General features: G+C 37.4%; 1 protein-coding gene across 1 annotated transcript in view; it reads left to right on the top strand.

Annotated features, from left to right (window-relative positions):
- The window catches only part of TMPRSS11D (transmembrane serine protease 11D), a 50,185-nt gene extending 30,225 nt beyond the window's left edge, over positions 1–19,960 (top strand). The window contains exons 4-10 of the mRNA XM_038555116.1: positions 276–343; positions 4,279–4,436; positions 8,108–8,146; positions 11,139–11,316; positions 14,616–14,875; positions 16,002–16,144; positions 19,766–19,960. Coding sequence (XP_038411044.1) covers positions 276–343; positions 4,279–4,436; positions 8,108–8,146; positions 11,139–11,316; positions 14,616–14,875; positions 16,002–16,144; positions 19,766–19,927 — 1,008 coding nt within the window. The 3' untranslated portion in view covers positions 19,928–19,960. The remainder of the gene's footprint in view (positions 1–275; positions 344–4,278; positions 4,437–8,107; positions 8,147–11,138; positions 11,317–14,615; positions 14,876–16,001; positions 16,145–19,765) is intronic.
- The last annotated feature ends 7,970 nt before the right edge of the window (positions 19,961–27,930 follow it).

Genomic DNA, 27,930 nt, shown 5'->3' with positions numbered 1-27,930 from the left:
ACCAAGTAAAACATCTGATGTTGAGATGACTTCTAGTGAAGACACATCTTGTCCATTATCATCTTTGTATCATAGATGAGGAAATAGGCATTGCATCAGAGGGCTGCATCACCAGCCTAAATCAATCTCATGTGTTCTGAGATGGAATTGAACTGAACTGAAAACTCTAGTCCCTATTCCTCATTAACTTAAGCCCTATGTTGCAAGGTTGGGAGGAAGAAGGAAGGGGAAGAACAACTGAAACTATGAAGAGGTCTTTTCCTTTCTTTCTACAGATTACTAAAACATTCAGAGAATCAAATTTAAGAAATCAGTTCATCAGAGCTCATGTTGTCAAACTGAGGTAAGTGGAACTATATAAAAAATATATGAGTTTAGATACAATTTGGCCCATTTGACTTGTTCACAACGTGGATAATAAATGAGACATTCGTGCAATTTGTCGCAATATTATGAAAGTAGTATCCTGGGCAGCTTAAAAAACAATGCCAAAACCAAAACAAAACATGCCACATATGATCTAATTACTAATGTAGCTACACATCTCATTTCAATTCTTGATAGGAAAGGAAGAAAGGTTAAAGAGAGTCAGGTGAAGGTATGGTAGCAAGGGCATCCTACTGTATAAATCCAGTGGATCCCATTTACAATACAGTGTAGGTAAACAGTTGTGCAATGCTTTGGTCATGGGCATATTCATACAAAGATCAGAAGTCTATGACCAACATCAAGCTTTTTGGTTTGTATCTGCATGGAATGCTATAATATAAAGGATGCTGTGGCCAAAGCCAAGCATGTTTTGCATGAATTAATAATAAGGGGAGTAGCAGTAGTTATTTGACATTCGTGCCTTAGTTGAATGTGTACCTATCTGTGTGATGTGATGAGACAGGCCCTCTCAACTAAAATACCAACCCTCCCACAAATGCCTCAAATGCTCACATTACCCAATCCTTCAAATAAGCAAAGTCCTTTGGAAGAGAGAGAGGTATTTCTCAAATAACACCACTACAAGAAAATTAACATTTCTTATTTTTGTAGAATCACTTAGTAAGTCCCAGGAGCATGAACATCTGGTCAGATAAATTTTGTTAAGAAATGAGTGGAGAAGGAAGAATCCATGGGAAGAGTATTTATCAAAATGAATTTCAGTCAGTTCAGGGCACATTCGCCTTTGCACTTTCTTGTGAAAATTTCTGTACTGGCCACCAGCTCTCAAAATCCATAGGACGGATGAACCATCTGCATTTCCCCCTCCACCTTCCCACCTACTGCTCAATCCCTTACAGTCTCACTTCTTACCACAAAATGCTAATTACCCTTGCCAAGTTCAACAAGTTCCAGGTCACCAGCTCCAAACAAACTATACTTGTCTTCTTTTTGGACCTCTCAATGGCATTTGATACTGTTGTAAATTATTTCAATCATCCTTGAAATAGTAGCACTTCGGGGTTTCTATGACCCTGCATACCTCTATTTTTCCTTACCTCTCCATTTACTCCTCAATTTTCTTCACTAGCTCTAATTCCTTCTCTGCACATCCTTCAAATATTATTGGATATCACCCTGTGCTATAAACCTCTCGTCTTCTCAGTTTACATTCTTTCTTTTCAGCGACTTCATTGCCCTTTATACGTTCTATCTGTTTATTCTCAAAATTGCCTTTCTGGGCCAGTCCTGTCTTCTCATCTCTAGACATGCTTGTACATAGCCACTACTTGACGTCATCATACAGATATCTCACAGTCAGCTCAGCTTTACCGTATCCAGACCTGAACCTATTATCTCTCCCCAACCAAATGTTGTTCTTCTACTTGCCTACCTCCCATCAATGGCATCACCTTCAATCTACTTGCTCAAGAAAGAAATATGCAAGTTATTTTTAATTTCTCCTCCCCCTCAATCATCTAATCTTTCAATTCTATTTCCTAATGTCAATTCTATTTGCCTAAATGTCTCTAAGATCCACAACTTTTCTTCAAATAGTGCCCTCAACCATCTCTTTCCTGGGCTATAAATAGTCTCCCTAATGAGTCTCCTTTCCCCTAGTCTTGCTCCACTCATTCTACACAGCAGCAAGAAAGACTTTGTGAAACAAAATTCTAAACATATATACTCCCTTAGTTAAAATCCTTTTCTTGACCACTTTCTTGCAATATGTCAAATATTATATATAAATATATGTATATCAAGCATACATGTATTCTTGATATATATAATGTGTGTGTATATATATGTAACAAAGCTTACTGAATCTTCCTTTATCTGACTTCCTCTTACCATCTCCTTCTATGGGCTTATCTTTCACTACCCTCCATCTAGACTAGTCTCAGTTTCACTAGACTTCACTCAGTTCTTCATTATGCCTAACCTCAAGAGCAGTTTTCAATATTTCATTTTCAATATTTATGTATCCTTATAGGTTATACATTTCTCCTAAAACAGAAACACAGCTAGTTATATTTTCCAATGCATTCTGATCATCTTTGCCTTATTTTAGTGATTTTCTTAAAATTTAAATGAGAGTTGGCCTAATCCACTATCCTTCTTCCAAATAATGGAGGGAATTTTGAACTCTTGTTCATGCTATTATGAATGATGTTTTAGTTCAATCCTACTTGTAATGACCTCAAATTAGTCATTGTAATGACACAATACCAGTTTACTATTTTCTTTGCTCCCTATTTCTTACTCTACCTCCTGGGTTCAATCTCCTTCTTACTGAATTACTTCCTTTACATATTTTCACACGAATCCATGTACCTTTAAGTATCCTTTATGTTTTGCTTTGATGGTGATAATGCAAATCCAAAACTTTCATGCAGCTAGGCTCATGATCATGAATTATCAGGAGAATCTTCTTTTTTCTGTCTAGACCTGGAACTGTGAGATACATAAACTTCTTTTTTTTTTTTATGATATGATGAGCACATTTTTTTCTTTCCAATCCATGCTTTCACTTTTAGTTTTTTGAGAATCCTGGTCTTATTTAGAAACCTCACATTCATCTCCCTAATTAGCACTAGCCCAGAGCCTCCTCTCCAGCATACATGTAAATGCTACAACTCAAGTCTGTTGGACATTCTAGTGATTACTACATAATATTCATGTTTTTTATGTTTGGTCTTCCAAGATTTCTCTTACTTGAATGTGAGCTTAGTTCTATATTTCAAATGACATTTATTACATTTTATTGAGCATTTCTGGTTATTTTATATGGAGAAGTTTTTAAAAACTATTTAGGCTTTCATGTTGCTAGAAATGCAAGCTATAATTATTTCTTCAGTGTCTGCTCCTTTATCTAAACTGCAAAATCCATGAGAATGGCAACTATGAATCTTGGTCACAGGTAATTTTTGAAACTAAGAACAATGCCTAGTACAAGAAGATGGCTATTTAACATTTGCTAAGTAAATATTAAATTAATATCTGGAATGAGTTTTATTCTAGAAATGACAATTGAGAGGAGAGGAAGAGACCTAGAATAAATACTAGGAACAAACTTATCTAATGCACATTTTCAGAAAAGATAATGGCTAATGTTAGGTGGAAGAAATTATTTACATGGTAATTTTCATGTAAGGAGGTGGAAATTATATCGATTTATGATAATCATAGCCTTTAGTCAAATTACTAAGGCTCATTGTGGAGAATATCTGTGGCTAACTGACAAAGAGTTAAAATTTTAACATATGACTACAAAAGTTAAATTTTGCTTTTGTAGCCACATTAACACACTTAGGTACTAGAAAATTAACCTGATCCTTTAAATCACATAATTTGGAACCTCTTCTCTTTAGAGTTTTGTTTAATGAGATAATGTTTTCTATTTTTTTTAAGATTTGTGAAGTCTAATAATAGCTAACAATTATTCACTTACTGTATGCTATGTACTCTTCCCAAAAGTTTAGCATGTATTAATTCACATAACATTCATTACAATTTATTTTAACGTGAAGAGACTCAGATACAGAAAGATTAAGGAACCAATAACTTACCAAAGTTGAACAGTAAATGGCAGATTTGATATTCAACCTCTGGTGTTCCGACTTCAAAGCCAGCTATACTGCATGGTGGGTAGTATACTACGCTCTGAAATCAAATATTTGTGGAATAGCATTGTGATATATCAGTAAGTATGCAAACACTGTTATATGAATCTGTTCTAAAGTCAAATTCCCCAAGTAAATTTTTTAATGTTTAATCAATAAGAGTATATATAAACAGAATAGCAGAAAATTATAATTATTTATTTTTTAATATATTTATGGTTTTTAGGCAAGAAGGTAATGGTGTGATAGCAGATGTTGTCATGAAATTTAAATTCACTAGAAATAACAATGGAGCATTGATGAAAAGCAGAATTAAGTCTGTTTTACACCAAATGCTGAATAATTCTGGAAACTTGGAAATAAGCCCTTCAACTGAGATAACATGCAAGTACCATTTTTATATGCCATTTTATACTAAAATATCAACTTAACCAGGTATAATTCAGGTTTTAATTTAATGAAACTGACCTTTTATTTCCTTGAAATTAACCTTTAAGAAAACAATATATTATAAGGGTAGACATAATGCATAGTTTTCCAAAATAAAACATTCTAAAGTTTAAAGAATCATTTAGTATTCATATAGTAAATTTTATTAGCTAAAAATTCTTTAGTAATTTTCCATCTCAACACTCCTTATGAGAAATGTTGTTGCCAGATGTTCAATCTGTAGATATGCCATAGAAATGGTAACTAGCTGCTCAAGATCAGAACAATTTTTTTTAAAGAACACTTATTTTAATAAATGTCATTTCAATTTTTCTACAGTAGAATACATACTTGTCTTGATGACTGTAGATACGTAAGGCTGTTTGGTAGCATTCAGAATTACCACAAAAATCAGAGAACAATTTAACTGCCACTCCACCTCATCCAGAACACAGAATGCAATTGGAAGGTATCTGATAAATACTTGTAGAATAAAGACGAAAATTAGATTTAGCGACATCCCTAACTCCTCTCTGAAAATATCTGTAACTCTGCTTGTCTTCAGTCTATTTCCACTTTTTTCCCACCCTATTGCTACCTGTTTGGTCCAAGCCAACATAATATCTGACTTGAACTACTGCAGTAGCCTCTATACTATTCTTTTAAATATTTTCTTGGCCCCTTCCAAAATACTGTCCACATGCTGATCAAGGAAATATTTTAAAACATAATTTCAATATTACTTAAAAGCTTCCCATGACTTCCCACAAATAAAATAAACAAACAAAAAATACCTGTAACTAGGATACCAAATTTCCTGGCTTACCTGGGACAGTCCAAGTTCATGCCAATTGTCCAAGAACCATTATTAATATTGATCCCTTGGTATCCTGGCTCGACACTAAATGATATGACCATCGGTTCTAAAGCACTGCATTATCTGGTTCATAATTGACCCTTCAGCTACTTATTATACCACTTACCACTCTTCCTCATTCACCATAATCCGGTCACACTTTCATTTTTTTTCCACCTGCCAAACTCCTCTCCTTCCTGCCTCAGGGCTTTTGCATACATTGTTCCAGTTTCTTAAAAAAAAAAAAAAAAAAATATATATATATATATATATATATATATATATTTATTTATTTATTTATTTATTTTAAGGAGAGAGAGAAAGCAAGAGAGAAAGACAGGCAGGAGAAAGGGAGAAGCAGTCTCCCCACCGAGCAGGGAGCCTGACACAGGGCTCAATCCCTGAACCCTCAGATCACGATTTGAGCCAAAGGCAAGCACTTAACCATCCAGGAGTCCCCATTGTTCCAGTTTCTTATGATACTCACTAGATCACCCCCTTGAATCCATAGGTCTTACCTGAATCACAGCTTTCTAACATAAGCCTTTTTAAACTTCCATTACTCAATTATTTACCTGTATCACTGACTTCATTTTCCTTCATAACATTCGTCACAATCGAAACCACAAAACATTTTGTGTGATTTTTGTATTGTTTGTCTTCATCCTACTCTGTAAGCTTCCTGAAGGCAAGAATCAGTCTGTCCTGTTCATCCTAATGTCCTTCTACTACCCAGTATCTAACAAAAAATAGATACTCCATTAATATTTCTTGCATGACTAAAAAAAAGACTTAATATGTGCATAAAATTTAAAGACTCTCCTCCAACTTTGTCATGCACTACTATCTTAATAAACCATGATTCCCTCATAATAAGCTCAACATTAAAGGATTTTGGTAGCCCCCACGCTGGACTGGTATTCAATCAGTATACACCTGTGACAGCTACACTAACTGTTAAGATATTGAAATGTTTTCCTATGTGTTGACAAACCACCACTGCACTAGGCCCACAGAGGTGTCGTCCCAGGCTCTTCAAATCCTCCCATCCCTACCCTGGACTCCCAGCTCATCCCCCGTAACTGAAGAGTTAATGATTAGCATAGCTAGGACTTCCAAGACGCTGCTCTAGCTCCAAGGTTTGTTGTGTCCTTTCTGACTGGCTAATGCTCATCCATTACAGTTTGCTTAATCCTCAGAACAATCATGTCTTATACTTTTATTGTTCCCACTCAAAAAAGAAGAGAATTACCCAGGGTTATACAATCAGCATGTAGGGAAGGCAGGATTTGAACTCAAGTCTCTTATCCAAAGAACAAAAAGGGGTGGTCAGTTCTTTCCTGCCTCTAAAAGGATGTTTTGGCTCCTCTGACACTCACAAAGCGATATAATTCCCAAACCCTGTGACACTTTTGGCAGCAATTAAGTTTGGATAAACTGATTTTAGAGAGCATGAAAACTTGTCTGAGACGTTTTACGTTTATTTTATGGGAAGTAAGCTGATTTCTCATTAAAAGTTTTCAAGCAAGGAAATGTCTGACATACATTTTTTAGAAAAAAAACAGCCTGGCAAAGTAGAGATAGACATACTGAAAAGTACAAAAGTTGAGGCAGGGAATTCAGATTGAAAGTTATTGTAATTAGCAAAGATGTCAAATGATGAAAGTATGAATTAAAGTTATAGCCAGGGGGATGGAGAGGATGGGATGCACCTAATTCAAAGGTTTGTTAGAGGCTAGAAGGTACAAAATCTGAAAAACAGTAAGAGGTGAAGATGACAGGAAGGGAAGAATTAGAGACTGTTTCAGATTTCTAGCCACCAGTAGAAGTGGGATCATTTCCTAAAGGAGGAAATATAACATAAGTAGCAAATTTGAGGTAAATTTGGTCACGTTGAGTTTGAGATGGCTGTAGGACGTGCAAAGAAAGCAGCTCTGTAAGCAGACCTTAAATTGGAATAGACAGACCTTTACTATCTGCTAAACATTTTTTCTGTCTGTGCCCTCCCACCATTTCCCTTTTGCTGCACTTGCACTGCTCTACTGACTTGATGATTCCACAACATCATACATCTCCATACACTTGGACCCACTACACTTTCCACCTGGAATACCTTTTCACTGCTTGTCTGCCTGGAAAGTTCCTTTTAGGTCTTCAAAATGCATCTGAAATGTTTTTCTCACCATGATAACTCAGTGAATCCCTCAGGTAGCATGATAACCCTCTCCCTTTTCCTCTCCACTTAAATTTATTTGAATGAGTCCTTGAATAATTTCTAGCTGTAAATTATGTGAGGGCAGACCTCCTGTGTTTTGCTCACTATTATACCTGCAGTACCAAGATTAGTATCAGTATTCTTGTACTAAAGTAGTACATACATCTCTATATACCCGCATATATATTCAAGTAAATGAAAATTTAACTTCTCTTATACTGTTTTCCCAACTAAATCGAGTAGCTTGAGGGCAGGAATATCTTTTAAATATCTTTTAAGTATCTTTTAGTGTTTGATAAGAAATTAAAGCACAAACTTTAATATAAATAACAATAAATTGGGGGAATATTGTAAGTGCAGAGATTTCTGGGGCTTATGACTCAGAGGTTCTTTTAGCAGGTCTAGGAAGAAGCCTAGAAATCTGTATCTTATCAGCTCTCTGAGTGATTCTGATGATGGCTGTCTGAGGACTACATTTAAGAAATTAAGGTGAAATAATATACAGTCCTTCTGGTATTGATCTTACTCTCACTTTTTTTTTTTTTTTAACACCAGCCATTACTGACCAGGATACAGTAAATATTTTCACTGAAGGTAAGTTTCAAAATTATCTCATAAAAATGGTTTACCAAAATATGAATAGTAAATGTTCAAGTGTTTGCACTGTTTGCCAAGGTAGTTTCTGTTAAGGTGTTATCTTTATTCTCAATTCACTCTTGTGCCTGCTGTTGAGATAAAACATCACTGATTCCATTGGCCCATGGAGTGATGTTTAGGTTTTCACCTCCTTTTAAAAGGAGGTGGCCGCAGTGACATTCTGGGTCGAGTCTGACCTCAGGATAATTTTCGTGGCAGCCTTGGGAACCTTTTCTTATCCTGCTCTATGTTGGCATTTCTGTAGACTTGTAAATTATGTTTGGTGATACCATTTATATGGCTCCCCCTAACCACTAGAATAGTCTGCTTTGTTGTTTAGGGTAATTTAAGTTAATTAAAAAGAATAATAGGGACGCCTGGGTGGCTCAGAGGTTAAGCATCTGCCTCCGGTTCAGGTCCCAGGATAGAGTCCCACATCAGGCTCCCAGCATGGAGCCTACTTCTCCCTCTGCCTGTGTCTCTGCCTTTCTCTTTCTGTGTCTTTCGTGAATAAATAAATAAAATTTATTTTAAAAAATAAATAAAAAATAAAAAGGAATAATAAAAAAATTATAAAAGTATTGTCAGTTTAATTTCTCTAATCTGAAAGAAAAGTCACTACTTTTCAATGTAATTCAGTATATTCTCAGGCTACCACAACAGAAATATAAACCCTAGAAAAGAGCTCTTTACTTCTCTAGTGATGAAAGTAGTTAGAAACTAGTTCAGTGTACCTCAATAGCTGGCCTATATCAAATACTTAATTGATGTTACAAGGTTATGCTACCTTTATGGGTATTTTTCAACTTCATTATGTATTTAATTCATGCTTCCTTTTAATGAAAACGTGCTTCAGTAATTTACTAGGGAATTTGGTTGAAGGATACAGGGGAGGAACTTATGTTCTGTGTATACTCTTAATGGAAGTCTGGCCCTCCTTTATCTGGAAAGTCTGTTAGGAAAAAATACCTTTGGATAGATGTCCTATTGAAGCAATCTCACTACTTTAGAGCAATAGAAATTATTGTTGGTGACTTACTTCTAATTTCTTAGTAATCAACTTAAAAAATGGAAACAAATCATGGGGATGGGAATTGGGAGGACTTGAATGATCATTTCAGCTTCACCCATTGGAGTGTTCATGGGTTTTCTCTCTTATGATGTGTAAATAAGCCTCTCTAGATACTGAGAGACCGTCACTTACCCTCAAGAATAGTCTGTGGACCTGAAGTAACTCTTTTTCAAGGGCACATCTGGTAATGTAGAGTTGATTATGGAGATGGCCCGGGAATTACATGAGGAGTTGAATTACCACTATGAAGATTTCTTGATAAGAACAGTTTTCCAACGTCAGTGTACACATGAGTCACTTGTTAGAATGCAGCTTCTAGTAAGTTCTGAGGATCTAACACACAGCACGGTGCCTATGGTCAATAACAGTATTGTATGCTTGCAAGTTGCTAAAAGTAGACCTTCATCATTCTCACCACACATGCACAAGAAGAGTTAACTATGTGAGCTGATGGAGGTGTTGGTTGCCTTGATCTTGGCAATCAACAATGTATACGTATATCAACTCATTGCACTGTACACTTTAAATATACAGAATTATATTTGTCAATTATTCCACAATAAAGTTGAGGAGGAGGAGAACACAGCTTCTGATTCTTCCCTAGTGTGGGTCTTAGAGTCCATTTTTTTCAGCTTTGAGGTATAATTGACAATATTGTAAGATATTTAAAGTACACAAGATCATGATTTGTTATATGTATACATTATGAAAAAATTCCATCTAGTTAACATATTCATAGCCTCACATGTTTAACACCTCTCCACACACACTTTTTTGGTGAGAACATTTAAGTTCTATACTCCTAGAAAATTTCAATTATACAATAGTGTTATGAACTATAGTCATCATGTTTTACACTAGATCCTCAGACCTTATTTACCTTATGCCTGAAAGTTTTTACACTTTTACCAAATTCTCTCCATTTCCCCAACCCTCTAGCTCATGGCAACTACTTTCTACTCATTCTTTTTAGGAGCTTGACTATTTTTTTTTTTTTAAGATTCCACAACATAAAAAAAAAAAAAGATTCCACAACATATAGGTGGTACTATTTGTCTGACTTACTTTACTTAGCATGATACTCTCCAGTTCATCCACATTGTTGCAAACAGAAGAATTTCCTTCTTATTTAAGGTTGAATAATAACCCTCTGTGTGTGTGTGTGTGTGTGTGTGTGTGTGTGTGTGTGTGTGTGTAAACATTCTTTTGACCCATTCATCCACTGATAGACCCTTAGGCTATCTTCACACAATGGCAACATTTCTAATAAATTTCCAGGGTATGCCGGTACTGCAGGTACACAGACTGCACTTTTGAATAGGAAAGCTATAGAGAAGATGGAAATTTCCTAGTAAACTTGTGGCTCAAGCTGTTATATCCAGCACTGACCTATCTTAACTTATTTTCATGGAAAATTCCAGAGAACACAAGCTGCTCCAGAATTTGAAGCTCCATGTCAATTAAATTCAGAAATAATCTCTAAAATGCAGTCTATAGGGCAGCCCAGGTGGCTCAGTGGTTTATGGTTTAGCGCCGCCTTCAGCCCAGGGTGTGATCCTGGAGACCCAAGTTCCGCATCGGGCTCCCTGCATGGAGCCTGCTTCTCCCTCTGCCTGTGTCTCTGCCTCTCTCTCTCTCTCTCTCTCATGAATAAATGAATAAAATCTTTTTAAAAAAATAAATAAAATGCAGTCTATAGTCAATAGTAGTCACATAAATACCCTAAAAAATAACACACTGATCATGCTTTTGGAAAGCCTAGCATGTCCTGGGGAAGAATACATAAAAGACAAGTTGTAAAAGATAGATTCTTGGCAGCATTTCCCCAAAGTAAATGAATCATGATCTTCCAGCACTTTAATATCTTTTTCTCATTAGGATGTGGGGCCCGTCCAGACCTAATAACTTTGTCTGAGGAGAGGATCCTAGGAGGCAACAAGGCTGAAGAAGGAGATTGGCCATGGCAAGTCAGTCTACAGAAGAATAATGTTCACCACTGTGGAGGTGTCCTGATCAGTAGCATGTGGATCCTGTCAGCAGCTCACTGCTTCAGAAGGTGAGACCACAGCTTACCTACCCATCCAGGAATGACTAGGAGAGACATATATAGAAGAACTCCACCCATACCTCCCAGGACTGAACGTAATTGGATTATGCTAAAAGGAATTGAATGCAAAAAGAAAAAATTAATGAGTGTTTTCTTCCTATTCATAATAGCAAAAACAAACTTTTTTTTTCTCCCTTCAGCTTGCTAAATTTAATCCAATTTTTTTCTGTTTCAGGCAATAGCATGCCATCATGATAAAGAACAATGATTTATATGTCAGAATGTTTCACTTAAATCCTAGCTATGAAAGCTTGGGAAATTTATTGAACCTTTATAAGCCTCTTTTATTTTTCTTCCAAATTAAGGGCATACTGTTATCTATGTCTTAGTGTTTTTGATAGGATTAAATACACTAATGTAAACATATGTTAAATCGTAGCAAAATGAATTGCTACAGGGGATCCCTGGGTGGCTCAGCGGTTTAGCACCTGCCTTTGGCCCAGGGCGCAATCCTGGAGACCCGGGATCGAATCCCACGTCGGGCTCCCGGTGCATGGAGCCTGCTTCTCCCTCTGCCTGTGTCTCTGCCTCTCTCTCTCTCTCTCTCTGTGTGACTATCATAAATAAATAAAAATTTTAAAAAAATGAATTGCTACAGGATGTTTGCACATTATATCATGAAAGCTGATCAGCGGGCTGATGGCTGATCTGAGACTGTTGTATGCCATTAACTAATTCTCTCAAAACAATTATTGAATATCTACTATGAGCATAGTATTATCAGAGAAGCTAATTAAACACTGCTCATACTTTAAAGGAGCCTACATTCTAATGTTAGAGATAGATATGCACAAAAATAATGATCAATAATGATGAGTAGCGTAAATAACATGAATTTAAACTACTTAAAGTTCTTCATTTCTTCATTGATGTGACTGAAGGTTATTGCTAACATGAAAGTAATAAACTGTCAGGGTAGAGTAGGATGAAAAACTTACTTAGAATAGAAGGACTTTAGACAGATGAGTAAATCTGTTAGGGAAAGACACAACCTTATTATTGGAGCATCCTAGATCCCTACAGTTGCTGGGAACTAAACTCAAAATGTTCACTCAAAAAAGTGAAGATCTAAATCAAATGTGCCTCTGACCATATCTATCCTCTTCTCAGACTCACTAAATAGCCACAGTCTAAAATCCAACTTACCACATACCCAGAGCCCTCCTATCCGATCAATCCAGACATTTCTCAAAGCATGAACCTTGAGTCCCAAGCAGACTGAATTATTCTCTTCTACTGGACTCTACGTACTTTTTCGGATTTAAGAGTATCGTGCAGTAGTCTTGTTAAACTTAACTCCCTCATAATAGTTTTGTAACAGGCACTATGTTATGCAGCAGTACCCTCAAATCTGCAAAGGACTCCTTAGAAATGGTGAAGATTCTTCAGAATTCCAAAGGGAAGAAATGGGGAAAGGGATATTAACACCTTATGGAAAAGAAACAGATTGAGCAACTGCTCTTAAATGCAATACCTGGATTTAGCAGGCACTTAGCATCATCAGGGATATAATACAAACTGTACTGTATTCTAAGCCCTACACAGATCCAACCACCAAATGCTAAGTAAAGGATATCACTATAAAGAAAACCACTGTTATAAATATCACCGATTACCAAAGGAATTCATGATTTTAAATGCTTGAAACATCTTCTTTCCTGCTTTGTCAAAGATTAATTAACCATATAATTGTGGGTTCATTTCTAGGTTTTCTATTCATTTCTAGGTTTTCACTGTTCTATTGATCTATGTGTCTTTGTGCCGGCACTAAACCGTTTTAATTACTAGAGCTTTCTAATATAACTTGAAGTCCAGAATTGTGATACTTCCAGCTTTCCTTTTCTTTTTCAAGATTGCTTTGCCTCTTGGGGGTCTTTTGTGGTTCCATACAAATTTTAGGGTTGTTTTCTGTAGTTCTGTGAAAAATGCCTTTGATATTTTGATAGACATTTCATTAAATGTGTAGATTGCTTTGGGTACATAGACATTTTAATAATATTTGCTCTTCCAATCCATGAGCATGGAATGTATTTCCATTTCTTTGTGTCCTCTTCAATGTATTTCATCGGTGTTTTATAGTTTTTAAGAGTATAGGTCTTTCATCTCTTTGGTTAGGTTTATTCCTGGGTATCTTATTGGTTTTGGTGCAATTGTAAATGGGATTGATTCCCTAATGTCTCCCTCTGCTACTTCATTACTGGTGTATAGAAATGTAAAAGATTTCTATATACTGAGTTTGTATCCTGCAACTTTACTAAATTCATTTATCAGTTCTAGCAGTTTTTTGGTGGAGTCTTTCAGGTTTTCTAGATATAGTATGTATCATGTCATCTGCGAATACTGAAAGTTGTACTTCTTCCTTGCTGATTCAGATGACTTCTATGTCATTTTTTGGGTCTGATTGCTGTAGCATACTTATTTATATTTTTGTTCCCAGACATTCACACTGTTTCTTATACAAAGTAGACACTTAGTAATGCCTTGTTCAAATCTAACTGATGAAAATAATTGTTACCTTCATTGAATGCTTATTGTGTGCCAAACACTGTGCTTGACACACTCGTCTCAATACTTACAACTGTGTTAGAGGATATCATCAATCATATTTTATGCAAAAATAAACTAAGAATTAGAGATATGAAATGAGTTTCCCTAAATAACACTGTTAATGTATGGCATGGCCAAGATTTAAATCTAAATCTAACTGGCTCCAAAATCATGCTCTTATTCACTTGCTGGATGAGAGAAAAAAGGAGGGAAGGAAGAGATGAAGAATATCTTTAGAATCTTCTCTGTAAAGATCCTGAGCAGAAGTTCAATATAAAAAAAATCATGTAATTTGCTTGTTGTAAACTACTTTTTTAATTTTTTTACTACTTTTTTCTTTAGAATTTTTTACTTAGCATTCACTCTCACACAAGCTACTCTACCTTATAAAATTATTTCCTGGACATAAAATTTTTATTTCTGTATCATCTCTATTTAAATTCCACAAAACTCTTACATTATTATGTGGTTACATTTTATTGTTATTCAACATTAGGAGCAACACTGAGTTAATCAAGCCCAAATCACAGACCCTTTAGATAAATGATCATTCATTTACTAGCTGTGTAATCCAGAAATACATACCAAAGAGATATTGATCAAACAGTTGCTAGCTGGTGACAGGGATGACAGACACAAAATTCAAATGTTTGACATGCTCACAAATTCCGTATTCAAAGTATGTTTTCATATTTTTTTAGCCAATCTAATCCTCGTCAGTGGACTGCCATCTTTGGTGCTTCAATAGCATTTCCTAAACAGAAAAGAAGAGTAAGGACTATTTTAATCCATAACAATTATAACCCTGCAACTCATGAAAATGATATTGCAGCTATACAACTTGAAGGAGGTATCAACTTTACCAAAAATATCCATAGGGTGTGTCTCCCAGAGGCTACCCAGAATATTCCACCTGGTTCTTCTGCTTATGTAACAGGATGGGGATCTCAAGAATACGGTGGTAAGTGTCTCGGGAAAAATAAAACAATAACAGCAACAAAACCTCCTGGTACTTGCTGCTATGCAATATTTTTTAATTAGGGAACACGTGAAGGACATGTTTTATGGAAGAAACCATTCTATATTCTGATGAGCCCAAGCTCTGGTTATTCCTGAGTTTCCTCAGCAAAGCAAAGCAGTGTCCCTACAAATTGTAGGAAATTTTCAAACATATTAATAGGGACATGTAAAAGAAAGTGATGAAGAAATATGAGTTCTTCAATGATGCAGAAGCCCTAGGTCTCAAATGTCTCCCCTATAAAGAAAATTAAAAATAATTGAATAGAATATTTGGATAGGTATTCTCTAAGGGTTTTAACATCCTTTAAAGTATTAACAACCATTAAGGTATTCTGAGATGAAATGAATCCTGCCTCTAAAGCAAGAAACTCTACATGTGCATTGCCCACCCTTGTTTATTGAAGGAATAAAATAGGAATAAAAACGAGGGCAATGTGAAAGAACAAATAGGGCCATGGTGAAAATAAGAATATCAGCCAGGGCGTGGAAGGATGGCATTAACAATTTCCACATGCTTCAGCTCATGTTGTAGATCATGTCTCCAAGGAGTAATATGAAGGCTTAGTTGTCCTAGAAAATATTTCACTGTGTTTTCATGACCCAAAAAATTTAGTTTAATAGATAAAATTTGTGCCAATCACAAAAATGGCAGTGCCCCTTTGAAGGAACATCAATATAAAATAAATCAGTTCTCTAGCCTTGAAATCCAACTGGTTTCTCTTTCATTGTTAGACTAAAGGTTATTCAATGTGTTATTTTCCCAATTCAAAGTCAGTCAGTGAATAATTTAAATCCTACTAGTAGATCTTAAAACAGCAGTTTTATTTTGCTCTCAGGTTCTAAGGGGCACAGCATGGCAAAGCTAAAGGAAAAAAATAAAATTGACCTGTATAAAGGAGTTATTCTACTCTACTATAGGAATCTCTTCTGACAAGAAACTCTGACATATATCTTCCATAGCTTCCTTTGCTGCATAAGAAATAGTGTTTGGGATACATTTATTCCTTCACATATTTATCATAAGGTTATTAATTTATCCATTTTATTTCTGCTTTTATACTTCACAGGTAACACAGTTTCAGATCTACAGCAAGCACGGGTCAGAATAATAAGTAATGATGTATGTAATGCACCAACTAGTTATAACGGAGCTGTCAGGCCTGGAATGCTCTGTGCTGGCCTACCTCAAGGTGGAGTGGATGCATGCCGGGTAAGTTCATGACAATATTATCACATCATTATCCAAGTTTGTAAGTACTTACTAGCATGTGATACTGTGATAGGCATAGAGGTAACATAATTATAATACACAGCCTTGATCCTCTAAAAACTTAACTAGATTTTAGAGTTAAAATTCTCTTATGCAGTTGAACACCAATTTTTGTTGCTGTGGTTATTGAACACCAATTTTGAGAAACCAAATTCCAGAATGTTAACCACCCAAGTTCAAGAACAGGACAGAACTGCATTGAATTCCTTAACCTCTATGACAAATTTTTTTATCTGTAAAATGGGGATAATAATAGTACTGAACTTTAGCCAGGCCTGTGCTAAAAAACAAAGAAATCTCAGTCATCTCAGCTATTTTTCCTGTTTTTAACCTAGACCATGACCACTGATGTAATTTCAATCTCTGATAAAAAAAAAAATTCAATCTCAAACTTTCAAACACTATAAAGGTTTAAATAAATTAATCCGTACCCTGAGAGTCATAGACAATAATTGATTTTAAAATATAAATAAAACCTGAATATCAGCACCTTGAGGATAAAAAAAATGTACACAAAAAGCTTAGTTACTATAGTCACAACAGTTTCCATAACTGTAAAACAGCATAAATGAGGAGGGGGGGAAACTATTAGATCTAGCCTGTCATTTTCAACCAAACATAAAAATGCAAATAATTATGAAATCTTAAAGTTATTAGAATAGCATTTTTTTTAAGATTTTATTTATTCATGAGAGACACAGAGAGAGAGAGAGAGAGAGGCAGAGACAGGCAGAGGGAGAAGCAGGCTCCATGCAGGGAGCCTGACATGGGACTGGATCGCTCCAGGATCACACCCTGGACTGAGGGCGGCGCTAAACTGCTGAGCCACCTGGGCTGCCCAGAATAGCATTTTAATACTAACATTTTAATTATATTATCTAAACAATTAACGTGTTTATGTCTTTTAGTAGATTTTAATCCTAAGTCTGAAACTCCATATTGTAACAGCAACAACTACTTACTATCAGAAATTACATTTCTAGAAATTTAGAAAAATTAATCTTTTCTTGAGGAATCTGCTGCTGTTTTGGGGGGGGCAGATAGTATGCAAAAAAATCAGGTTTATTCTTTCCTCAAACATTACTGAGTTTTTTATTTAGTGCTCACATTCTTGAAAAAGTAGATAAGAAGTAGCTCTTCCACAGTTTTCTCAAAGATCCCAATCTATGAGCATTTTCCCAAAATTAAACATTTTTATTGACTGCAAGGTTGTGTAAATGGAGAGGAATTGTTTATCAATTTTGAAAATACCATTAATTACCCATTGGCCTTTTCCCTTTAAGTGGAGATGTCTTTGTGATAGAGAACACTTCTTGTTCCACTTCCTGTTTATTTTTTATTGCTAGCTCTGTATCAACAAATTCTCAAATTTCATAGTGATTTTCAAAAAAACTCACCAATCAAATAAGCAACATACCTGTACGCTGACAATTCTGGTTCTACTAAGAGCATTAACTAGATTGAGTTAAGGAAACACCTGAAAGATAAAAGGGTGTTACTCATGCTTCACTCAAGATGCCCCTTTCCACCTTCATACACAAATTCTGCTCTTCCTTTTAAGCCCAGATCAAGCCCTAATTTATCATGAAACTTCCCCTGTGTGTTCCACTCCAGAACTCAATAATTTTCACTGAAATACAACAATACATAGAGTTTGTGCCTCAAAAAGAAATCACAGTTTACAAAAAGGCTTATGAGATCATACTTGTTTCAGTTCATCCACCCATTCATTCATTCATTCATTCATTCAGAGAAAACGTATGAATTACTTTCTGTACACCAGATACTGTGCCAGCATAGCAATGTAGTCCTTGCATTCATGAAAGCTATATAGTCTAGAAGACAGAACACAAGCTCAAATGTCTGATCAGGCAGTGAAGCTGTCCAGAATCAGGAAAATTATGTGTGCCTCTTAGGTTAACATCTGCTTGCCACTCTTGGTAAGACATGCAGAGAAATTTCTTACTAGAAAGGAGAAGAAATCACAGCAAAAACACAATGATGAGTAAGTGCTGAGAACTGGCTAACTGAAGTGCAAACACACAACCCAAAGGATGCAGGTGCCAATTAGCTCTATGCAGTGCTTACCATGGTGATTCACACACTGACCCTTCTCCCCATCTAGACCAGTAATTAAGTAGGTATGAAAAGCTAGCTACTAAGCATAGTCAAATGAACAGCAAACTATTTTAAACTCACACGTGGTAAAAGCTAACTTTTATTAGTACAGACCATATGCCAGGTTGCACTGAAAGTGTTGTGTGTGTAAAACTCATTTATAGAAGCATTATTTGCAGATGAGGAAACCAAGGCAGAGAGAGCTGAGCACTGGGTGTTATACTATACGTTGGCAAATTGAACTTCAATTAAAAAGAGAGAGAGAGAGAGAGAGAGAGAGCTAGGTTACTGAAGTTCATATGGCTGATAAGCAGAGGATTCCAACCCAGGCTCTCTAACTCCAGAAGCCACAGACTTAACCTACCATGCAGTATGTCAAACAGACTAAATTTGTCTCCCCATCTAGATTACTGCATTAAAATATTTGTTGGTTAGTTTATTATAATTGGTGAGTAGGTATTTCATAAGGAATGTTTTACTCATTGCCATATAAATGTCTTTTTCATTATTCACCAAAGAATACTTTTTGATAATATATTATGCCTCAGACACCATGCAGGACTATGAAAAGGAAGATAAGTGAGACTTCTGAAGACTCATTCATCCAACAAATATTTCCTTAGCATCACCAATGAGATAGAAGTTTAGGATACAGCAGTGTCCAGAATAGGTAGGCCTTCCCTGGCAGGCCTTCTAGAGTAGCCAAAAAACCAGACAATTAGCAAGTATTCTACAAGCCATGAGTTTTGCAGCAATGCACAGATGCCACGAGGGGAACTGGTACAAGGGAGTAAGTTCAAACAGTCACCCGAGGTGCTTATAAAAAATAACACAGGAGGGGGGATCCCTGGGTGGCACAGCAGTTTGGTGCCTGCCTTTGGCCCAGGGCGTGATCCTGGAGACCCGGGATGGAATCCCACATTGGGCTCCCGGTGCATGGAGCTTGCTTCTCCCTCTGCCTATGTCTCTGCCTCTCTCTCTCTCTCTGTGACTATCATAAAAAATAAAAATAAAAAAAAAATAATAATAATACAGGAGGGAAAGAGATGTACACAGATATGGGAGCACAGGCAATGAAAAACTAATCCAGCCCAAAGCTAGTAGGGGTGACAGTGGGGAGGAAGATACAGGCCAGGGAAGGCTCCCCAAAAGAGGTAACGTCTGGGATGGGAAGCACTCAGCCATGCAACTGAGGACAGTGGGAAACGTGCTTCTCATCTTCTCACATTTGCTGAAGGAACAACATGTGGTCTTGAAGGATTTTGGTAATTTTCACTTGAAAATTGGTATAGTATTTCAACGTTGTATAATGTCTCAATAGGGAATGTTAGACTAAATTTATTTACTGTCATAATGGATGTGACTTCTGCTGATATAGAAATAAACTCCTTAATACTTTAGGTTGTCTCACACTTAAGCAATTAATCATTGTGTTTCCCTCAGGGTGACTCGGGTGGCCCACTGGTTCAAGAGGACTCACGGCGGCTCTGGTTCCTCGTGGGGATAGTAAGCTGGGGGGACCGATGCGGTCTGCCAGATAAGCCAGGAGTGTACACTCGAGTGACAGCCTACCGTGACTGGATAACTGAAAAAACTGGAGTCTAGCACAATAAATGCATCTTTGTGGCAAAGTCTGTATGCAGATGTACATCTAAAATTCCAAGACTTTCCTTTTCAGCTGCTAAAGAAACCGAAAGTTCCCTATTTTAACATCCTGTTACTACATAGATATGGTTTCATCAACACTATATGTTCTTTATTACTCTGGATTTTAAGTTTTGTCAAGAAAGCTATATGAATGCTGCCTCGTATCATGGCTTGTGCCAGGGGTAACATGTAAACTAGCTACAGAGGTAACAATTTTATAGCAGTTGTGATAAGAGCGAGGAGTGAGAAAAACCAGTACCCTGCGAGTTAAACATTAGAGGACTCTGGATGAGTCTGCAGGGTTAGAGGAGTATTCCCCAAAAAGTCTCACTGAAACTGATAAGTAGGCAAAATAGAGAAACTCACAAGGGGAAAAAGTGGCAGGATAACTTTCAAGACAGAAAGAACAGCAAGAGGCAAGAAAAATACTATTTACTTGAAATTTCTGTTTACTCAATATTCTACAAGTGGTATAAGTCCTAGATCCCTACAGCAATCTTAATTATCCTATAAAAACACACTCCCATAGGAACTGATAAATTTCAGGCATTTAAGAGCAAAGCTAAAATAGTCATTCCTCAACTAAGACTCCATGAATTATGATTTCATGATGACTTTTATTAAAAATATCCCTCATCTCTATGAAAAAAGAGAACTTATTTCCTCCATAAACTGATGAAATACAACAACACAACCTTCTCAGCTGACTTATAACTATGCAGTGCTTTTGAACAACTAAATAGGAGTAATCTTAAGAACTAAAGATCACCCAGTGCAAGTTATTTTTGAGAATTTAAGGATCCTCAATAGCTAAATCCAAGTAATGAATTTTCAGTCATATATGAAGAATTGTTTTGCAAAGAGAAAGATTAGTGTAATTTCAATAAAATTATTGTAGAAAAGGAACATTTCTCTCTCTTCCTCTTTCTTTCTCCCTTTGTCTCCCTTACACACACTTTACAAAAGAACATAAATCCATTAAAATTTAATGGCACAGCAATTTATGTAGTCTGAATTGTGAATGTAACTGAATTTTTATGGGATTTTAGCATTAACTGAAGCTTGGTTACGCATGACCATCTATGTGTCAGGGCTTCCTCCTTCTAGAAGCTACCATAACATTTGGGTATCAGAACTACAACATGTGTTATGATGCAAACTTCTTGTATTTCCTCATGTAAATTGCTAAACAGATCTACAGAGAAATCATTTACTTTTAAGGAAAAGAAGTTGAAAATTTAACCAGTTTGATGAAATGTACAAATTATCGATACACCTTATTTCAGATAAACTCTTTTAAAACTATTTCCCCACCTAAGTATTCATGGAAGTCATAGTTATAATTTATGAAGGACAATTCAAAACAATTTATTTAATTGGTTCTCCTACAAGAGAACTAACTGCTAAGTAGAATTTAAAGGCTTGGCACTTCTGCTGCCTTATAATCAAGTCCTATAACTGAGACAAGCGTCCAGCTTGACACTCCTTGGCTTTACCCTGTGAGGACAACATTAAACTGGTAATTTTGAGTAAGCCTCAAAGAAAGTGTGTTTTGTGTATGGGTGTGTTGGGGTGTGTGTGTGTGTACATGCCCTCACATAATCATAAACATATTTTTATTTGTTCGTATATTTTGAAAGCTATATAAAGTACTTATTTAGCAAAATAAAACAAACTCAGTTTATTGAAAATAAAATATTATTTAAAAAATATGTTTATTTTTATGAAGAGATATTTGAATACCAGAATACCCATTTAAGAGCTCCTTTCTTATTTATTTATTTATTTTTAAAGTACTGATGGGTTCAACTTCTCTGAGACCTAAGTAACTCCATGAGAACAATTTTGGATATTTGTGGGAAGAGTGGTCATTCATAAATTCTTTCAGTTCCTAAAAAAATCATTCTGGAAACTCTGGCAAAAACTTTCTAGTATCCTAATTCACTGCCAGAAAAAGTTATTACTATCAGGGAAAACTCTGTTCAGCATATAGAAAACACAGACTAACCAGTAAAAAAAAAATAAAATAGGCAAACAATGTGAATATTTGATGTTCAAACTGAATCCTATTGGATTTAAAACAGTGAGTAGAACTAATGAAAAGAGAATTATCCAAGAAAGTTTAGAGCAAACAATTGGCTGTTTTTTGCACTACTTGGAGGGCTTAATTGCAGAGTGTAGATCATTCATTTAACAAATTTATTGAGCCCTAATATGTTCTAGGCTGTTTACCAGACACTAATAAAATTAAGATAAATAAGACATAGTACCTACACTTAAGACACCCAGAGAATGGTGGTTTTGATAAACATACAATAAAACTTGATGGATGCAATAATAAAGAGTAGGATATTCATTACAGAATAACAAAAAAAGGGGTGTGGTCCTAGAAGATTCAGGGGAAATATCTTAAATATCAAAAGTGGGGAGACGCCTGGGTGGCTCCAGCAATGGAGCATCTGCCTTTGGCTCAGGGCATGATCCCGGGGCCTGGGATCAAGTCTGACATCGGGCTTCCTGAGAAGAGTCTACTTCTCCGTCTGCCTATGTCTCTGCCTCTCTCTGTGTGTCTCCCATGAATAAATAAATAAAATCTTTAAAAAACAAGTGAGTCTCCCAGAACATTGATTTGCCAAAATTAAAAATTACTCTGTAGTTTATATGAGAATGGAGTAAAGAACTTCTTAGATTATCTATCTAAATCTGTTGCAGACTCTCATTTACACAATTTAATTCCTATTTTCCAGTTGGCTAAACATTAAACACTTCCAACAGATCCAAAATAGGTGGGGTATTTTTATACTTTTCATATGTCCACATAATCCAAATCCCAAAACACAGTCTTTCTCATTTCTAGTCAATCAGTTTGATTAATATCCTATGGGGAAAACAGGTTATTTCCCTGCATACTTCTAGTGATTCATTTCTATAAGAATCAGTTGTCCTGGAATGCCTGGGTGGCTCAGCGGTGAAGCATCTGCCTTCGGCTCAGGGTGTGACCCTGAAGCTCCAGGATCAAGCCCCCTATTGGGCTTCCTGCATGGAGCCTGCCTTTCCCTCTGCCTCTCACTGTGTCTTTCATGAATAAATAAATAAAATCTTTTTTTTTTTTTTAAAGAATCCATTGTCTTTTGAAGGAACAGTTCCCATGTCAAGAGAAATACTTAGGCAGAAGCTGGATGATCACCTACAGAAATGTTTTGGAGGATTTCTACAATGGGTCAGGCTTAAAAAAGGATGATTTCCATGGTCCCTTCCAGGCTGATATTCTACCTTCAATAAGGAAATAGTTTTGAGGGAGCATAAGATCTCTGAGAAAATAAGGAGTTGCAAAGCTTTGGGACATTGTTTGCTTAATCTGGTGCACAACCATGATACAAATCATCTACAGAGAGGAGGGGCAAGACGGCAGAAGAGTAGGGTCCCCAAATCACCTGTCTCCACCAAATTACCTAGATAACCTTCAAATTATCCTGAAAATCTACGAATTCGGCCTGAGATTTAAAGAGAGAACAGCTGGAATGCTCCAGTGAGAAGAGTTCGCGCTTCTACCAAGGTAGGAAGACGGGGAAAAAGAAATAAAGACACAAAAGGCCTCCAAGGGGGAGGGGCCCCGCGAGGAGCCGGGCTGAGGCCGGGGCGAGTGTCCCCAGGACAGGAGAGCCCCGTCCCGGAGACGCAGGAGCTGCACCGACCTTCCCGGGGGAAAGGGGCTCCAGGGAGGTGGAGCAGGACCCCAGGAGGGCGGGGATGCCCTCGGGCTCCGGGGACACTAACAGACACCTGCGCCCCGGGAGATGCGCCGAGCTCCCTAAGGGCTGCAGCGCGGGCGGCGGGACCCAGAGCAGCTCGAAGGGGCTCGGGCAGAGGAAGAGGCTCCATGCGGAGGGGGCTGCGGGGCGGGAGCAGCTCGGGGGGGCTCGGGGGACTCGGGGGCGGCTCGGTGGAAGGGGCTGCGCAGCCCCAGGAGCGCTAATGAAACAGCGCAGGCCCCAGAGCACTGGTCGCCCGGACACGCCCAGGATCCGGCCTCTCCCGGGACAGGCAGAGGCCGGGAGGGCCCAGGACAGCGAGGAGGCTCCTGCCTCAGCTGAGCAGATCAGCGCCCCCTGCCCCGGAGCCTCCAGGCCCTGCAGATGGAGAGCTCCGGAGCTACTGCGGGAGCTGACTCCAGGGCTGCAGAGCTGGCCCCGTCACTTCGGTTGTTACTCCTGGGGCCTCACGGGGTAAACAACCCCCACTGAGCCCTGCACCAGGCAGGGGCAGAGCAGCTCCCCCAAGTGCTAACACCTGAAAATCAGCACAACAGGCCCCTCCCCCAGAAGACCAGATAGACAGACAAGTTCCAGGGGAAGTCAAGGGACTTAAAGTACACAGAATCAGAAGATACTCCCCCGTGATTCTTTTTTTCTTTTCTTTTTTTTTTTTTTTTGATGTTGTTTTGTTTTGTTTTGTTTTGCTTTTTTATTTGTTTCCTTCCCCCACCCCCCTTTTTTCCTTTCTTTCTTTTTCTTTCTCTTTTTCTTCTTTTTTTTTTTTGTTTTTTTCTTCCTTTTTTTTTCCTCTTTCTCTTTTCTTTCCTTCTTTCTCTCCTCTCTTTTTCTCCTTTTCCCAATACAACTTGCTTTTGGCCACTCTGCACTGAGCAAAATGACTAGAAGGAAAACCTCACCTCAAAAGAAAGAATCAGAAACAGTCCTCTCTCCCACAGAGTTACAAAATCTGGATTACAATTCAATGTCAGAAAGCCAATTCAGAAGCACTATTATACAGCTACTGGTGGCTCTAGAAAAAAGCATAAAGGACTCAAGAGACTTCATGACTGCAGAATTTAGAGCTATTCAGACAGAAATTAAAAATCAATTGAATGAGATGCAATCCAAACTAGAAGTCCTAACGATGAGGGTTAACGAGGTGGAAGATCGTGTGAGTGACATAGAAGACAAGTTGATCGCAAAGAAGGAAACTGAGGAAAAAAAGAGACAAACAAGTAAAAGACCATGAAGATAGATTAAGGGAAATAAACGACAGCCTGAGGAAGAAAAACTTACGTTTAATTGGGGTTCCCGAGGGCACCAAAAGGGCCAGAGGGCCAGAATATGTATTTGAACAAATTCTAGCTGAAAACTTTCCTAATCTGGGAAGGGAAACAGGCATTCAGATCCAGGAAATAGAGAGATCCCCCCCTAAAATCAATAAAAACCGTTCAACACCTCGACATTTAATAGTGAAGCTTGCAAATTCCAAAGATAAAGAGAAGATCCTTAAAGCAGCAAGAGACAAGAAATCCCTGACTTTTATGGGGAGGAGTATTAGGGTAATAGCAGACCTCTCCACAGAGACCTGGCAGGCCAGAAAGGGCTGGCAGGATATATTCAGGGTCCTAAAAGAGAAGAACATGCAACCAAGAATACTTTATCCAGCAAGGCTCTCATTCAAAATGGAAGGAGAGATAAAGAGCTTCCAAGACAGGCAGAAACTAAAAGAATATGTGACCTCCAAACCAGCTCTGCAAGAAATTTTAAGGGGGACTCTTAAAATTCCCCTTTAAGAAGAAGTTCAGTGGAACAATCCACAAAAACAAGGACTGAATAGATATCATGATGACACTAAACTCATATCTCTCAATAGTAACTCTGAATGTGAACGGGCTTAATGACCCCATCAAAAGGCGCAGAGTTTCAGACTGGATAAAAAAAGCAGGACCCATCTATTTGCTGTCTACAAGAGACTCATTTTAGACAGAAGGACACCTACAGCCTGAAAATAAAAGGTTGGAGAACCATTTACCATTCGAATGGTCCTCAAAAGAAAGCAGGGGTAGCCATCCTTATATCAGATAAACTAAAATTTACCCCGAAGACTGTAGTGAGAGATGAAGAGGGACTCTATATCATACTTAAAGGATCTATTCAACAAGAGGACTTAACAATCCTCAATATATATGCCCTGAATGTGGGAAATGCCAAATATATAAATCAATTATTAACCAAAGTGAAGAAATACTTAGATAATAATACACATACTTGGTGACTTCAATCTAGCTCTTTCTACCCTCGATAGGTCTTCTAAGCACAACATCTCCAAAGAAACGAGAGCTTTAAATGATACACTGGACCAGTTGGATTTCACAGATATCTACAGAACTTTACATCCAAACTCAACTGAATACACATTCTTCTCAAGTACACATGGAACTTTCTCCAGAATAGACCACATACTGGGTCACAAATCGGGTCTGAACCGATACCAAAAGATTGGGATTGTCCCCTGCATATTCTCAGACCCTAATGCCTTGAAATTAGAACTAAATCACAACAAGAAGTTTGGAAGGACCTCAAACACATGGAGGTTAAGGACCATCCTGCTAAAAGATGAAAGGGTCAACCAGGAAATTAAGGAAGAATTAAAAAGATTCATGGAAACTAATGAGAATGAAGATACAACCGTTCAAAATCTTTGGGATGCAGCAAAAGCAGTCGTGAGGGGGAAATACATCGCAATACAAGCATCCATCCAAAAACTGGAAAGAACTCAAATACAAAAGCTAACCTTACATATAAAGGAGCTAGAGAAAAAACAGCAAATAGATCCTACACCCAGGAGAAGACGAGAGTTAATAAAGATTCGAGCAGAACTCAACGAAATCGAGACCAGAAGAACTGTGGAACAGATCAACAAAACCAGGAGTTGGTTCTTTGAAATAATTAATAAGATCGATAAACCATTAGCCAGCCTTATTAAAAAGAAGAGAGAGAAGACTCAAATTAATAAAATCATGAATGAGAAAGGAGAGATCACTACCAACACCAAGGAAATACAAACGATTTTAAAAACATATTATGAACAGCTATACGCCAATAAATTAGGCAATCTAGAAGAAACGGACGCATTCCTGGAAAGCCACAAACTACCAAAACTGGGACAGGAAGAAATAGAAAACCTGAACAAGCCAATAACCAGGGAGGAAATTGAAGCAGTCATCAAAAAACCTCCCAAGACACAAGAGTCCAGGGCCAGATGGCTTCCCTGGGGAATTGTATCAAACGTTTAAAGAAGAAACCATACCTATCCTACTAAAGCTGTTGGAAAGATAGAAAGAGATGGAGTACTTCCAAATTCGTTCTATGAGGCCAGCATCACCTTAATTCCAAAACCAGACAAAGACGCCACCAAAAAGGAGAATTATAGACCAATATCCCTGATGAACACAGATGCAAAAATTCTCAACAAGATACTGGCCAATAGGATCCAATAATACATTAAGAAAATTATTCACCATGACCAAGTAGGATTTATCCGCGGGACACAAGGCTGGTTCAACACCTGTAAAACAATCAATGTGATTCATCATATCAGCAAGAGAAAAACCAAGAACCATATGATCCTCTCATTAGATGCAGAGAAAGCATTTGACAAAATACAGCATCCATTCCTGATCAAAACTCTTCAGAGTACAGGGATAGAGGGAACATTCCTCAACATCTTAAAAGCCATCTACGAAAAGCCCACAGCAAATATCATTCTCAATGGGGAAGCACTGGGAGCCTTTCCCCTAAGATCAGGAACACGACAGGGATGTCCACTCTCACCACTGCTATTCACATAGTACTGGAAGTCCTAGCCTCAGCAATCAGACAACAAAAAGACATCAAAGGCATTCAAATTGGCAAAGAAGAAGTCAAACTCTCCCTTTTCGCCGATGACATGATACTCTACATAGAAAACCCAAAAGTCTCCACCCCAAGATTGCTAGAACTCATACAGCAATTTGGTAGTGTGGCAGGATACAAAATCAATGCCCAGAAGTCAGTGGCATTTCTATACACTAACAATGAGACTGAAGAAAGAGAAATTAAGGAGTCAATCTCATTTACAATTGCACCCAAAAGCATACGATACCTAAGAATAAACCTAACCAAAGATGTAAAGGATCTATACCCTCAAAACTATAGAACACT

This window comes from Canis lupus, chromosome 13 (genome assembly GCF_011100685.1).
Source record: "Canis lupus familiaris isolate Mischka breed German Shepherd chromosome 13, alternate assembly UU_Cfam_GSD_1.0, whole genome shotgun sequence".
Lineage (NCBI taxonomy): Eukaryota > Metazoa > Chordata > Mammalia > Carnivora > Canidae > Canis > Canis lupus.
Note: the sequence above shows the minus strand (reverse complement) of the source record. Positions and strands in the feature narration are given on the sequence as shown.